This window comes from Astyanax mexicanus, chromosome 5 (assembly GCF_023375975.1).
Source record: "Astyanax mexicanus isolate ESR-SI-001 chromosome 5, AstMex3_surface, whole genome shotgun sequence".
Classification (NCBI taxonomy): Eukaryota; Metazoa; Chordata; class Actinopteri; order Characiformes; family Acestrorhamphidae; genus Astyanax; species Astyanax mexicanus.
In genome coordinates this window covers 27053846-27069952 of record NC_064412.1, presented here as the reverse complement: position 1 = coordinate 27069952, position 16107 = coordinate 27053846, and the positions used below count along the sequence as shown (strand labels likewise).

The 16107-nt window shown below is 37.3% G+C and overlaps 1 protein-coding gene across 5 annotated transcripts in view; it reads right to left on the bottom strand.

Moving 5' to 3' along the window:
- The window catches only part of septin9b (septin 9b), a 76658-nt gene that overhangs the window by 23521 nt on the left and 37030 nt on the right, over positions 1 to 16107 (bottom strand). The window contains exon 1 of one of the 5 annotated variants that reach the window (XM_007257118.4): positions 6581 to 6693. The exons of 3 other annotated variants lie outside the window; for them this stretch is intronic. In XM_007257118.4, the coding sequence (XP_007257180.3) occupies positions 6581 to 6647 (67 nt within the window). In that variant the 5' untranslated portion in view covers positions 6648 to 6693. Of the gene's footprint in view, positions 1 to 2861; positions 2964 to 6580; positions 6694 to 16107 lie in introns of those variants that run through there. One more of the 5 variants, XM_007257119.4, reaches the window with a different exon arrangement.

Below are 16107 nucleotides of genomic sequence, written 5' to 3'. Positions count from 1 at the left end.
ACTACCATCTAACAAACATCATGTCATATTTGCCTGCTGTGCCTTTTGAACATTCGTACACTCAGACTATTTTAAATTAAATCTGTGGAGGTCAATGAAATGGTTTTACACAGGAAAAAAATTAGCCCTAACTTCAAAAGGACAAAATCCCCTCTAGACCCACACAAGTCAATCCAAAAGTTTACTCCTCTGTAGCTCCAAGCTCAAAACAAAGAAGCAATTCCCATTAGCACCAGGAAACAGAGCTGACAGAAAGCTGCCATGCTCATGGTATTTAGAGGAACACTCTGAACATGATGGTAGTGTTTATGTTAAAACACACCTGAGTGCACCTCTCATGTAAGGCACAACATCTGGGAGGCAGTCACCTGGACCGGTCTGTCCTACAGCTATAATGACTTACTTATACCCAGCATTCCTCATTGTACTGAAGGAATATCACCCAAACCACTGACTGAGAATAAATTTAGTGTTACAGGCCTAAGCTTTCACCCCTTTCAAAAGATCTTTCAGCCAATAAAACACACAAACTGTCTAAGAAATGTCCCCATACTTCCTGCAATATAAGACTAATAGAAAGGCGCTTTGAGCAGTCCTAAGTCAGGGCAGGCATTTTAAGAATGTGTACTCTGCTCTAACGAGTTTATGCAATGTAGAAGGGAACAAGTAAGTAATCTTTGGAGCAGATGAAAACAACTGACACTTTAAAGTCAAACCATTTTCCATTTTAACTTCTTGTAGTGTAGTGTATGTGATAAAACTCTGCACTTAAGATCTAGCTTCCTGAAGATCTGAAAGCCACCACAATCTGTCCTGCTCTTACTCACTCACACAGGCCTATAACTGATTCTAATAGAAACTGACTATTTACCCACATCTGACAGTAGCTAATAAAATACAGACCAGCATTTTTAAACAAACACAAGACAAAAGGGGGACTTATATTATAATAGCCAGAAATGATCCGTTTTGCAATGGATGGATACAGCAGGGGACAGATCCTAATTGATTAGTAGGAATGGGCATGTGTGCTATTGTTTAGGCACAGATGGGAGCAGAAAATGGTTTACATAGTACTACATGAGTTCTCAGACTCTGTATAGTGCTACATTAAACAATTTTTCTGGGGCTCCAAGTTGTCCAGCGGGCTATCGCTGGTTTAAATCCTGTTCATGTAGTTTGCCATCAGCTACTGGAGCCCTGAGAGAGCACAATTGACTCTCTCTGGGTGGATAGATGGCACTCTCTCTACATCACTCCAAAGGTTGATGTCTGCAGCACGAGGCATCTGTAAGCTGATGTATCGAAACCGAGTCGCTGGGCTTTCCTCCGAGCGCGCTGTGATGCTGCTTGGCAATGCTGCATCAGCAGCAGTTCAAAAAGAGGCGGTGGCTGACTTCACATGTATCGGAGGAGGCACGTGCTAGTCTTTACCCTCCTGGTGTTGGGGCATCACTAGTAATAGGGGAGGCCTAATGAGTGGGTAATTGGTTGTGTAAATTGCGGAGAGAATGTAAAAAGCATTAGAAAAAAATAATAAAATTCTCTATGGAATCATTCACCAATGTAAAGAACATTTAATTCAAGCAAAGAAAATGTAGGCGTCCAAATAGTTATTTGTCATGGTTCTATACAGCACCACTGTGTTTATTAAGAACCGCAGAGCAACACTTTTTAAAGTTTATTAAAATTATGTTGTATTTTCCACAATAGCACTGGCTTTTATCACCCAGCCCTAGAAGTGGTCCATTCAGGACAGAGTGAAAAGGTGGTAACTGTTCACACAGTGGATGAGGTGAGAATGGTTCTGCTTTTGTATGCAAATGATACAATGCAGATAAATGAGGCATTACTGACTTACCAAAGTGTTCAAACTGCATCAGCAGAAAAACTAAATGCAATGAGCATTGGGGGAAAAAGCCTAGACTGCAAATAGTTGTCCGTGTTTCAGCATCACTGCAAAACTAGTTGTTTATGAAAGCAAATATAAGAAATGCAAGCGTGCAGTATGGTCATACACCTGAAAGTTGCTCTCACACACACACATGCACTTAATAGTTACCATACAAAACAAGTTACAGAGGATTTCAGGCCAAAAAAGTGACTCATGCTGACCAACATCAACTGAAACTAAACTAAGCTAAGAAACTAAAGCACTGGAAGACGATTTCCTACACAAACAGCTTCACAAACCACAGTAAAGAGAAGAAACTCTCCTGCAGTGCTGGGGTAAGTGGTGACAGAGAGAAAGGCCAGACAAAAGAAAGAAAGGGGACGAGGGGGAGGTCAAACAACCCTCCAGTGGAGCTCATCATCTGTTTCAGTGCACACACAAACTGGAGTATGTAGGGTGGGGGGACAGAGAGGGGGAACAAGTGTGTGTGAGTATGTGCAAGTGTGAGACAGAATGACTGTGTGTGTGTGTGTGCATGAGAGAGATAGAGAGAGAGAGAGGAAAGGAAGGAAGAGAGGACATGAAATTAAGAGCAAGCAAGAAAGCAAGAGAGTGCATGTGTATGAAAAAGAGAGAGGAAGATAAAGGAAAAGACAGAGAAAGAGTAGTGGGGGAGGGTAAATGGAAGAGGAGAGTGAGAGAGATAGAGAAAATAAAAGGTTAAAAATGAAAGGACAGAGGAAGAAAGGAAAGTAAAGGGTGTACATGTGAGGCATGTGAGAGTGAGAGTAGGGGGGCTGGAACACAAGGCTCAAAAAACTGCTGCCAAACTCCCCCTCCCCTCTACTCAGCTGGGATACCTAAGACAACACACACATACACACACTATAGGGTTTTTTTAACCAACACAGAAAAAATAAAACTCAGTTTAAAGGAGAAAAACATTAAAAACAGATAAATGACTCACCCTTCCTCAACAGTCTCTGTCTGTATGTGTACCTCTCTCTCCCACTCTCTCTCTCTTTTCTGTAGTCAGTTTGCAACACCAGCTGGGCTCAGCTACTCACCCAAGTCCACGCCTTCTTTCTGGGTCACATGACACTGAGAAGCCAATCAGAGCCTATTCCCCATTCAAGGAGGCACTCAATGGAAGGCCTGCAGAAGTGTGTCTATTGAGGAGCTTTGTGTTTGTGTGTGTGTTTGTGTTTTAGCTTTTTCACATTCTCCTAAACTACAAACTACAAACAGTTGTTTTTGTTACTTGTTTTATAAAACTGCAATATTAATAATATTTAGAATTGTAGAATTGTCTGTTATTCTGTTCTGATTACAAATCCGTTTAATTGTGAAAAAAAAGTGAATTTATCACAGAATTGTCCAAAATTCTCTTGTCCAGACAGAGAATTCAACTCTAGTCTGCTGTGGACAGACTGTGACGATGACAATTATCTGTCAACAACACTTACAATACACTAGTCAGAACATGATGTGTGGTGTTTATACTAACCATACTGTATTTTAACACTCAAATTTTACATTACTGTCATCAAATTACCAATAACGTCAAGGCTTTCATATCACAAACACTTGCAGCCTTTAACTACTCAAATAAACATTATATATGTAAATGTTTTACATATATAATGTAAAACAAATATAAAGAAGATCACAGTGGTAGACAGTCAATAAGCTAGAGCAGTGAAGTTGTGATGTGGTGTGTGTTAAAGTTAGAGGAAGCTACAGCAGGAAGAGAGTGAAACAGTTCTGCTGAAAAACCCACAAACCAGCCACCTGCACGCACACACGGTTACACACACAGGTAAACATTTAATAAGATCAGAGAAGCTTACTGAATTTTACTTCCTTTCAAAAAGCTTAAGGATTAAATACAAAGGGTTAGAGCTTAAGATCTAAAATTATCTACATTTGTATTAAAATATCATGTGATATGATCATGAGTAGAGAATTGTTGTTTAATAAGCTAATGTTTACATGGTTGCAAAAACATCAGTAATTTCCAAGGCAGCATATATTCCTCGTGGTTATAGATACTTGATAAAACATAATAAATACAGAATGTCATAGTAGATACTAAATAATTAATAACAGATACTTCATAAATTATACAAGATACTGTACAATTTAAAGTAGCTAAATTGAGAAGGCTGTGCATTGGAAGGAACAATACAATATATTTCAGGATACCAGATACAAGATATTTTATGTATATTTTTTTATATTTTTCATATGTTTTTATATTGCGGCAATCAAAATTTAGGAACATTCTATGTAAAAATTGAGATAATATGAGAATGCAATCAAAACACTGAGACCTGAGACAGAGTACAACATTGATCAATATAGTTCAGGGTTTAAATACAACATATAATAAACCTGACAATCTGACACTGATCTTTACATGTACACTAATATTTAAAATGGTTTGATCTCCAGTGATGCCACAGCCATCCATGTCCAGGAATCTCAGAGAGTGTAAGTGTACTCTCTCTCCCTTCACTCAGCATGGGCTTCTGTTAGCTGATTTAAGAGAATGTGTTAAGCACCAGTGGTGATGTGTTAGCAGTAGTTTAAAAGAAATTCACATGTTAGGTCTTACTGCAGGCCAAAGTCCTGAACTAGTCACGTTATCGTGTCACTCATCATTAAAGTGCAAAACTGTATGAAATCCTCACTTGACAGACAGCCATGAAACACATACATTATCTTTACTGCTTTTTATTAAGAGAAAAAGAGCGAAAAAACAGAAAGACACAGAAAGACAGAGAGATGGAGAGAAACTATTTACAGAGAGGGAGAGAAAGAGGGAGAGTGAAAAAAGACTGAAAGACTTATTTGCATTTAACTGCCCTCCTTATCACGATTGCACGCAGTTATAAGGGAACAAGCCCTCAGGGGTTTAACACACTCTTCCTCTTCCTCTCAGAAACCACAAACTAACAACCCAAATTACAGAAACTCTCTAAACTCAATTAGTCGCTTTCTCTGCTCAAAGGAAGAAAATCTTGGTAGAGTCACACACAGTTTACTTGTGTAAAGTCTCCCAAGCATAAACAGAGAGAGAGATTCGCAAAAAAGCATCAGTAACTTGCAAGGCAGCATACATTCCACATGTTCATAAACACTGAATAATTCATAATAAATGCAAAATAAGCCATAGTAGATGCTGAATGATTTAAAGTAGATAAATTGAGAGAGCTGTGTATTGGAAGGAACTTGACTATACAAAATATATCACAATGCAGAGTATTCAAAATATTGCAATATATTGCAGTACTGTTCTTAAGGTATTATATCGCTATTTTTTAAATCAAACTGTAGGAAAACACTTTCAAATGCTGTATTAGATCACAGTATATTAATTACATAAGTTTAAACACAACATATAATAAACATGAGAGTCTGACATGGATATTTACATGTACACTAATAATTAAAAATTAAAAGTTTTTGAAAATGTGAGAGTGTAGTTTTGGCAGTGGTTGGGCACTGGTGTTTATTTAAATTACGCTGATTGTAAAACCCTATAACTTCCAGAACTTCACATTCATCTCTGTTATCATATCATCAACCTTATTATATTCATCTTTTTAATGGTTTGCCTTATGAGAACGTCGCCACACAAAAAACTCAAAATGCTCTTGCTACTTCTAATATTTCAATACAGAAGATTTCACAGGACAAGAGGATATTATTTCTAAAACTGGTCCAAAGTACAGTCATAAGAGAGAGACAGAACAGAGAGAAAGAAATGGAGCAGAAGGCAAGAGGAAGAGACAGACAGAGAGAGTGAGAGAGAAAAAAAATTGTCTGATCAAAGAGAAGAGTTTCCTTCCGCTACAAAACATCTCAAACGGTTTTCACACACAACATGTGAGTGAAAGACAAAGACACATAATGAAGAGAAAGAAAGAAACATAGACTGAGGTAAGTAATATAATACAGGAAATTGACAAATCCTGCACCTAACAGCTGGGGTTATGCATAGGGCTCAGCCAGGATCTACTACTCACTCAACTAACAACAATAGCAAAACCACCACAATCTGATACTGGCTCGACAAGAATCCAGAAGCACAGCCTAACACTATGTTCATGGTCCATTGCCTCAACTGCCAAGTAACAGACCTACCAAAAAATAACCTATGAACACATAAAATCCCTCCTTAATCTAAGCTCACTTCCTTTAACTATGGCAACAACACACTTACCTAAGCACAATCACACACAATAAATCACATTATAAGTTGCGTGAGCAGAACACAGCAACCACTACCATCTGATACTGGCTCGACAAGAATCCAGAAGCATAGCGAACTATGTTCATGGTCCGTGCCTCAACTGCCAAGTACTCAGACGTCTACAAAAACTCATGAGACAAATTATTACAAGAGCAGGACCACACCAATCCCCTTCATCCAAACTTTAACACAAACTTCAGTGCAAGCTCTTCTCGGGGGTCATCAGGCAGGCACCTTCCTTCGTCAGTGTTTCGCTGAATTAGGGAGAAATATAGAAAAAGAGAAAGATAAAGAAAAGGAGAAAGAAAAGAATGGGGTGAAGAATAAAGCTAAGTCTCTCTGGTACAGGAACTGTACCAGATTGTGCTCATAATTGAATCCAGTTTTGTTCTCCATTGTTGTATTTTCTAAATGGCAGAGTTACTCACGCCAGAGTTCAGAATCCGACCCCTCCTGGAGCTCCATGTAAGGTTCCCTGTGATCCGTTGCCTGCATCAAGAACAGCTCGAGAACTTTCCAGAATAGAACTATGCTCACACACACACACACTTCAAAACTCCAAACAGGACTTAGTCCCGCTCTTTCCGCTGTTCTGTATACTATAAACAGCTTTTTTCTCCCTCTCTCTCTAACACACACAAGCACCCACACAGGCCTTCCAGGGGGGTCCTAGTCTGTAAAGCAGAACATGTGGTCATGAATTAGTCAGTATTCTGGTTGGGGCGGATATGAAGGATAAAATGAATAAGGACCATCCTGCATCCTGCCAGTGACAAATCAACACCAGCATGATAATTACTGAAAACACATTACATCAGAGTCTTACGGGGTTTGGCAGTCAAGCCATGCAAAATTTGGATAAATTACATTGCAATATTTCTGTCCAGCAATATATATTGAAATTTAAAAAGATACAGGACTTTTTTATTAGATGTCACCCAAAGTAAATTATCCAATAAGGCATGATATTAATACTGCATCCAACATTTAAGTAAAATAATACAATACTGTGCAAAGTCTTTTTTTTACTTCTGCATCAATTAAATCAAATGTTAAACAAGGAACAATGAGCTTAATCCATAATTATCAAATGTGTCAAAATCCAAGTGAATTATGTTTTTTGTCTTTATAATGTCTGTCTTATACATTGTGATGTCAATGTACTGTGTTCTAATTGAACTACTGTTTAATGCAAGACAAATTTCAGATTGTGTCTCTTACAATAAAGCATCCATCCATCCATACATCCATCCATACATCTAAATATGGCAATACACTTTCTGCGATGTGACAGTAGTACATTTAAAGTGCAATAATATTCTGATTTAGACCATGAAATAAATACTGGAGTTAAAAGAGTTAACTGTAAAACTATTGATTGTGGTCTGAGACGTGTACGATCAGAAGAGGAGAGTGGAGAAAAGAGGAGGGAAGAAGTAAACTGAAGGGTGGAGAGGAAGAGAGAGGAGCAAAGCGAGGTCCTCCATAGTGGTGGGAAACTTGTGTGACCTTTGACCTTTCCCCTGCTGCACAGAGTAAACGCACGTTTCCGGAAATCGGATCTGGAGAGTCTCCCAACACATGCTACAAAAACCTCTCTCTCCCTGTCTCTCTCTCTCTCTCTCTCTCTCACACACACACACACACAACAGAACTGTATGAACTAGAAATTAGGGGTGGGCAATATGAATAAAATCATAATAATAATAATAATAATAATAATAATATACACTGGTGCTGCGAAAAACGCTCAGAGAACAAGGGAGCAAAATTTGTCAGTCTCAGTCCTGACCAACGAACTCATAGACTGGTTTTGCTCATAGTGTGTAAGATTTTTTCTAGATGGTTCAAACTTTTAGACCAATTACAGGAAAAAATGTTCCTCTACTCAAAAACAGAAGAAGAAAAATAATTGGTGTTATGAAAAAAACCCACTCCTGTCAACATGAATGTCAAACAGCAGTATGGGTGAAAACATGCACGATCATAACTCCTCTGTCTACCGTAACTGTAGATTAATCCATATATTTATTAACAGAAATTTCCTAATGCACATGTGGATGCAAAGGAAGGCTGATTCTGCACAACACTTGGAAAGACAAATGCACAGCATTGACAACATTGTACAGACCAATCAGTGGAAATATACAGATCCTAGGTTTGGCCTTAAACAAATGATTGATTTATTAAAATTGCTGACAGTCATGGTACATGACACGTAAATACAGTAAGTGAATAAATACTCTAGAAGAAACAAATCTGAATATGACATTTTGTCTAGTATTTTAGACAAATAAAGATAAATAATATTTATAAATTGAAATTGTGTGTGAGTATATATTGCTCCGAAACCCATTCTGCCGATAGTTTATATTCTGTTACTGAGCTCAGATGAGACTGTGCAAGTAGAGGAACGAGTGTGGAGGACACACAAACACACTTTCATCAATACTGCTTCACCTGTATGACAGCGCCACTCACTGTTAATACATTGTCTGTGCAGGTGTCATACCAGGCCAAGACATCTTTGCTTTGTGATGTGTTTCATTGTTTACAATAGGAGAAACTAAGCTAATACTGCTAACAAACACTGCACTTACACTGTCAGATATTAAGCGTCTGAAGTATTTAAATGTTTGTGAGCTTGATTTTAGTGCATTTTGCGTATTTTTTATGCAAATTATTAATGTGACAAAATTTTAACAATAGAAAACAGCAACAGTTATCCATACAAAGTTCAGAAGGTACATTGCCTTTTATTTACACTAAAGTTTATGCTCTCTTTCTCTCTCTCTCATTGACTCATGTGGTCATGCACACACAAACAGCTGATGAGAAGTTTCCTCTTTTTAAGCTGTTTAAGGTTGTGATGGAAGGTGTTTATTGAAATGATTCATAATCAATGACGTGTGATGATTCATAAACAATGACGACTATTAATGATATTACTTTTTGTTCTATGCGATGATAATGTGTACTGTGACCATTCTACCCTCAGTGAGCTTTTTTTGAAATGCTGAGTAAGAGTTTTCTCTATCTGGCTATGTGTATGTGTTAAGGAATGCACGTCACAGTTGTTCTACAAATTCTGGCGCCAGGGTCATCTTCCTTTCTGCTTGCAATGTTTTGAGAACCAGCCTGATATGCTCACTAAGGGATTATGTCATATCACATGTCAGAAGAAGTTGACGTGTCACAATGGTGGCACTGTGCCCATAATTGGGAAGTAAGGGATGGGAGGATCTAAAAGGTATAAAGAGAGCTTGGCACCTCTTGCAAGGCAGGAGTTCACTCTGTATTCATTACGTGTGGCTTCTCAATAAATCTTGTTACTCATTCTGATCAAGACTCAGAGACTCTGAATATTTCTTTCTTCCTGTCATTATTTTTCCACCACAATTTGGCGTCACGAACAGGATGAGCATGGTCTTGCGGCGGAGGGGGAGAGACTAGCACCTGCCGAGGACGCTCTCCAGCAAAACAGCTGGGCCCCAGAAGCAAGGGAAAATTCCACAGAATAAAGGACAAGTACCGCGGGGGTAAGTGCGGCCTCTCCCCCCCATTCGCAAATCCAGGCCTCATCGACAAACATTGGTGGTGAGTGACAGGTTAACTAATTTACTCATTAAGGAAATTTTAAATGTAAACAATTGTTCTTAAATTAATTTACTCCCCTCCATCCTTCCTTCAGCACTCCGCCCTGGACAGTGTATAGTTACATGACGGTGTACAAGACTAGCCTGGTCATAGCGAGGCCTTTATTGATGTATGTAAATATATCTTTGAAGTTAAAGAGAAGACTAGCCTGGTCATAGCGAGGCCTCTATTGATAGACGTGTCATTAGAGTAATAGGTCCCGGGACCGTGGGGAGGAGTGCATAAATAATACTATAATAGTACAGGGTACTGATTGTGTATTAAGCAGGGTTAGAAGAAGGAAGGTGAGACGTGATTATTGGGGCTAAATTACTCTGAGTCATTAAAATCGAATGAGAGAACAAAATGGGATCCCAAGTAACTAAAGAATTGAAATTTAATCCAAAAATTCATGACGCAGCTCTTTTCAATCAAATGAGCCAAGACTATATGTGTATGTCTGTGTGTGTGTGTGTTTATGTAGTGTTGTTCAAAGGTTTGGAATCATTAGCATATTAACCCAATATACATATATTAAAGTAGGGCAGAATATTGAGCCATGCTGGAACTGTTCAATGTAACATGTTTCATTATGTTTATGGAAAATGCTGTAGAATTCTGAGGATGGCAGTTTAGTGAATATGTGAGACTGCTTCATGTTTAAATAGTAGTGATGAGTTATGTACAAATGTCCACATTGTGAAAGTCAACCCTGATTGAAACAGAAAAGAGATGAGGATTCCAGGCTTTTGATACAATGTGTGTGTGTGTGTTTCTGCGTGTGTTGAATAAAGCAGTGAGAGAGATAGACAAAACATCTCTTCTCTGCTATCTTCTATCACATTTGGTGTGTGTGTGTGTGTGTGTGTGTGTCTGTGCGTGTGTGTAAGTGTGTATGTTTCTAACATTTGTCTAACTCTGATATTCTGTAAGCGAATCTAATGATGAATATAATGTGTGTGTGGCTGTGTCAGAATCGCTCCCTATTCCAGAAATAGTGCACTATATAGTGTAAAACCATTTTTGCAGTACTGTTTAAAACCGCAGCAGTACATTCTGTTCCCTATATAGTTCACTATGAAAAACCTAATGCATCACAAAATTTAGAAATTCCAAAATATACTATAATGCAATGCAGTGCTGTTGTATTAGACGTCCTCAGAGCAGGACAAACATGGTTTATTGTTTGGTTGTTCCATAATTCGTTTAGTAAATAGAAAATGCTACATAGTGAAAGAGTTAATGAGTGAGCCATTCTGAACACAGCTTCTGTCTTCATGTGGTTTAGGCCTTTTCTATTATTATTCTTTTTTATTGAGACTGATTTCAGCTCAGTCTCAGCTGAATGAGATTTAAAGAATACACATATCTAATTTCTCTAGTGGTTCTCATGTATCTCAGTCTATGCGGATCTTTTGATTCTCTTAATGAGGATGGTAGATTTTAGAAACCAGTAAGGAAAGATCTTACTTTCTTTGGAAAGCTTTAATTTGACAAACTTAATATTGTATCTATTACGAGCTGCAGTGAATTGGGTCTCTCTTTCTGACTTTTAAACAAGGAGACATCAGATGTTTAAAAAAAAAAAAAAAAAAAAAAAAAATGGAGCTTTTTGTTTTGCTTTCCATATGTTTTCTATTTCTCGCAATGAAGAACTTGCTTGCATATTCTTGGCTATATTTTGAGTCCCCATCAGAGCACAACAATATAATGTTAATGTTTATACAGTTTAGAAATATCAAGCATCGTTTGGCTGGAAATAATTTTTGTTTTAGTTATTTCATGAGGCTAAACAATTTTTAACCATGTTAGAATTCCTTTCAGGATTTCTTTTTTATTATTATTTTTTTCTTTTAAAGTTTTTTTTTGGAGGGATTTTTTCTCTTTTGACTGATTGTTGCTCAGTGCTGTTTTCTGGGTGTTTGAGAAGGCGGGGGTGGTGCTCATCACAGGAGTTTTGACCCTCAGAGACAGGGTCCTCTGCAACAGTACTGTGAACATCATCTGAACCAGAGCACTTCATTAGGAGAGTCTCAGATGAGAGACTGTGTTTGGTCCAGCTGTCGGTCGATGGCTGGACTGCGTCTTCACCGGACCTGCTGTGATTGAAATGTTACAGCACTGGTCCAGGAAACTGGTTTCAGATCTGGAAGAACTGAGCGATCAGAGACCGCTTCAGACAGCACCTGCTCAACCATCAACACCACCCACCCCCAGCAGCCAATCAGCCCAGTGGATTCACCCCTCAGCCTGAGCCAGCAACAGAGACGTGAGACCAGATTTTTTATTTTTATGCCTGTTTACTTTTTTCCATTAAAAGGAGTGATTTTATTTAATTTTTGATGTTTATGCCTCATGTAGAAAATGTTTGGTTAAACTTTAAATCTGGTGGTGACTCAAATTATGACTGTTTTACCTTTCTTTTTAAGAAAAAAAAAAAAAGGGAGGTTTTAGCTTTTTTGGTTTCTCTTTTAAATAGTGTTTCTCATCAAAAACTTTGATGAATTAAAAATAATATCTAGTTCAGGGAAAAATCTTTAATTTCATTGTAAACAGTAGCCAAACATGGTTGCTGGGCAGATTAATACATTAAAGGCCTATCACACATTGGCCCTCAATTTTCACTGGAAAGTTTTTTTTTTTTTAGGTTTACATTATGTAATTTATGTTGCCTAATGACTATGATTTGTATAAAACATTTTTAATAACAATCATCTCCATTAAGGCTTATGTAAGGGAAGTTGTTTACTGGCTTTTGACAAAATTAATACATATAAACTCAGATGTAGTTGTAACTAGCTAAAGTAACCAAGCATGCTGGCTTAAATAAAAATCAACCATTTAAAATCTTATTAATACATCAATGTAGACTATCAACTACAAAAAGAGCTTTGCTTGCTCCAAAGGTTTTTTAAAAATATATATATAGGGTAAGATAGAAATCTTTCTCTTATATGTGCATTAATATTAATGCTAAATTAATTCAATATATATAATAATAACTAGCTTGCTAAACCACCAGCTAACAGTCTTGCAACTATGCCAAACAAGTGAAACTTAAATATGTTTTTATTTTTTGCAATTAATTTACAGGTAGCACAGTTCGCAAAATATATATTGGAACTGAACAAGGAAAATAAATATTAGGCCAATAACTTCAAACAGGACCACTGCAGCTCATAGCTTCAAAATCACTGTCATAGGAACTAGTTAGTCTAAACTTAGGTGGACCATGCCTACAACAGCTTGTGGACACAACTCCACACACATTTAAATTCTAACATCAGCCAAATGTTTTTAGACTCAAGTTAACAGATGGAAAATAAGTTTACGAAGGATATAGAGGAAATGCACTGACTGCATCATACTCATCAGTGCTTTGGAAGAACTGAACTCTCTACTTAATAACTAAAATAAAAAGGGGGTGTTTTATGCTCTTTGTGTGTTCGCCCTCAAATAACAGCACTAATCAGACTAAATATTCTGAACAATGCTTTAAGGATTTCTGAGTATGTGTAAAGTTGAGGATTGTTTGTCTACAGATTGGCATTAAGAATTTTGGCACATAACAAACTATTTTAAAATAAATAAAACTAAGATTAATCTGAAGTGCACAAATAAGTTTTAGATGTGCTTCAAAGGAAGAACTGGGTGATCCCTGATGGATATAAACTGATAGAGAGTTACAAATCTTTGGTGCATAAATACAGAATGCAACGCTAAATGTTCTCAACAAATGAGCTGGAATTGTCGATCTGTCAGGAGTCCTGATATATACTTAGCTGCTAAGCAGTTAAGAGATTTTTACACTTTTTACACTAAATGAATATTAAAATCCAATCTAAATAATCTTCTCTCTTTTTTATGTGTGTGAGTTAGAACTGTAGCTGCAGCATTTTGACCACAATGTAATTTGTAAATTGTAGAGAATAATAATTGTAATCCAGAGAATAATGCATTACAATACTCTAATCAAAACAAAGGTGTAGATCAGCTTCTCAGCATCTAGTGTAAGAAAATGTCTAATTAATGTATAAAAAATATATACATTATTGTGGTTGAAGATTAAATTAGACAATGTGAAAGGTTAAAAGAAAATATGAAGGCATTTGATAAATAAATGTTGAGACTATGTATTCTATAGTCTAGAGCGAAAACAGTGACAATGTTGAAAAACATTGACTTGATTTTAACACTTTTAAACTTCATGTTGTAATTCTGGAAAAAAAAAAAAAAGAGAAAGTTAATGTAGTAAAATTTGTTTATGAATCTTCTCAGATCCATGGTGGGCATGACGAGGCAGGGAGAGTCCGGCGTGGGGACTGGTGTGCAATAGGCCCCAGCATGTCCACAGCTGAGATGAAGAAACACTTGTTCTCATACTCTGTATGCGGACACTTGTCATTACTCCCGGGGCTTCTTAGGCGTTATGTAGACCATCATGGAATCTTGGATGATTCCATTTGGTCTAGAAGGGGGGAGTGAAGGGTATGGTTGGAGATAACCACACCTTCACACTCTTATTCTTAAATGTTTTATACATTTATATATACAGTTATTATTTTTACTGTTCACATTATAATTCACTTAATAACCTTATGATCTCTGCTCTCTTTTTAACTGTCACTATGACAAGGCTTTGGAGGTTGTTTTTTTTTTACTTTTTTCAGGAATCAGGAAGGTCAGAGTGTTTTCATCAACAGTGAGAGCTGTGAGGAGAATGTGACCCTGAGTGGCAGAGAAGCTTCACTGCTGTTCTGCTGTTCTGGGACCAGTGCATATGAACTAGGAGACAACAAGTTATCTGAGTGAAGTGCTGGAAACCTCTCCTCAGATAGCCAGAAGATCTTTACATCCACTCTTTTCCTCTGTCTCATCTTCTCACAGACTTTAGGACACTTAAGGACTGTCTGCTGTGTTCATGAAGGACAACATCATGATAAGAATCTGTTGCTCAGACAGGCTGGAGCTAATCACGTCATTAAAACTGGACAACATGCTGTTAACTGGACTCTGCTGACGTAATCATATTGATAAGTTCTGTACAATCACATGTCATTTGCAAAATGTATAACTGCTTGGATGAAGTATGAGGAATTCTCTCTGGCCCTCGACTGGCTTTAGTTTATTTTTCTCTCTCTCTCTCTCTCTCTCTCTCTCTCTCTCTCTCTCTCTCTCTCTCTCTCTCTCTCTCTCGCGCGAATGTGTTGACCTATCGAGATTTTATTTGTTGATGTACTTTTACTCTTTTCTAATATATATATCTATTAATTTTTGTTCCGCCATATGCAGAAGAAAGGCCAGTTCCTGCAAGTTACAGTAGATACAATAGAGTTAGATACTGCATTTGGGCTAGACCGTTTGTTTAATGAAGGTAAAGAAAATTAGCTGTAAAAAGAAAATTTCATTATTGATTCAGAATCAAAGGGGGGAGTGTGATGGAAGGTGTTTATTGAAATGATTCATAATCAATGACGTGTGATGATTCATAAACAATGACGACTATTAATGATATTACTTTTTGTTCTATGCGATGATAATGTGTACTGTGACCATTCTACCCTCAGTGAGCTTTTTTTGAAATGCTGAGTAAGAGTTTTCTCTATCTGGCTATGTGTATGTGTTAAGGAATGCACGTCACAGTTGTTCTACAAATTCTGGCGCCAGGGTCATCTTCCTTTCTGCTTGCAATGTTTTGAGAACCAGCCTGATATGCTCACTAAGGGATTATGTCATATCACATGTCAGAAGAAGTTGACGTGTCACAATGGTGGCACTGTGCCCATAATTGGGAAGTAAGGGATGGGAGGATCTAAAAGGTATAAAGAGAGCTTGGCACCTCTTGCAAGGCAGGAGTTCACTCTGTATTCATTACGTGTGGCTTCTCAATAAATCTTGTTACTCATTCTGATCAAGACTCAGAGACTCTGAATATTTCTTTCTTCCTGTCATTATTTTTCCACCACAAGGTGGAATATGGAGCTACACTAGTGTTTATTTTCTCTATTAAAACTCTCAGTTAAATTTAGTAACTCACAGTACATTAGTACATTACAATATTCTAGTTTGAAAAGCACCAAAACTACCCTGAGATAGTAATACAGTAAAAAAAAAAGGATCTGCCAGCTGCCAACTACAGTATTATTTTGTCCCCTTTCCAAAAATACAGTTAAGTACGAGCATTTAAAAATATGGTTGTGATTAATACAATTATTTTGTAATGTATTGTCACCAATAATACAAATGTAAGTGTTTCTAATACTGTTTCTTTCATTACAATTTAAATACCCATTATCTAAAGATTAGTATCAGGAAGAAA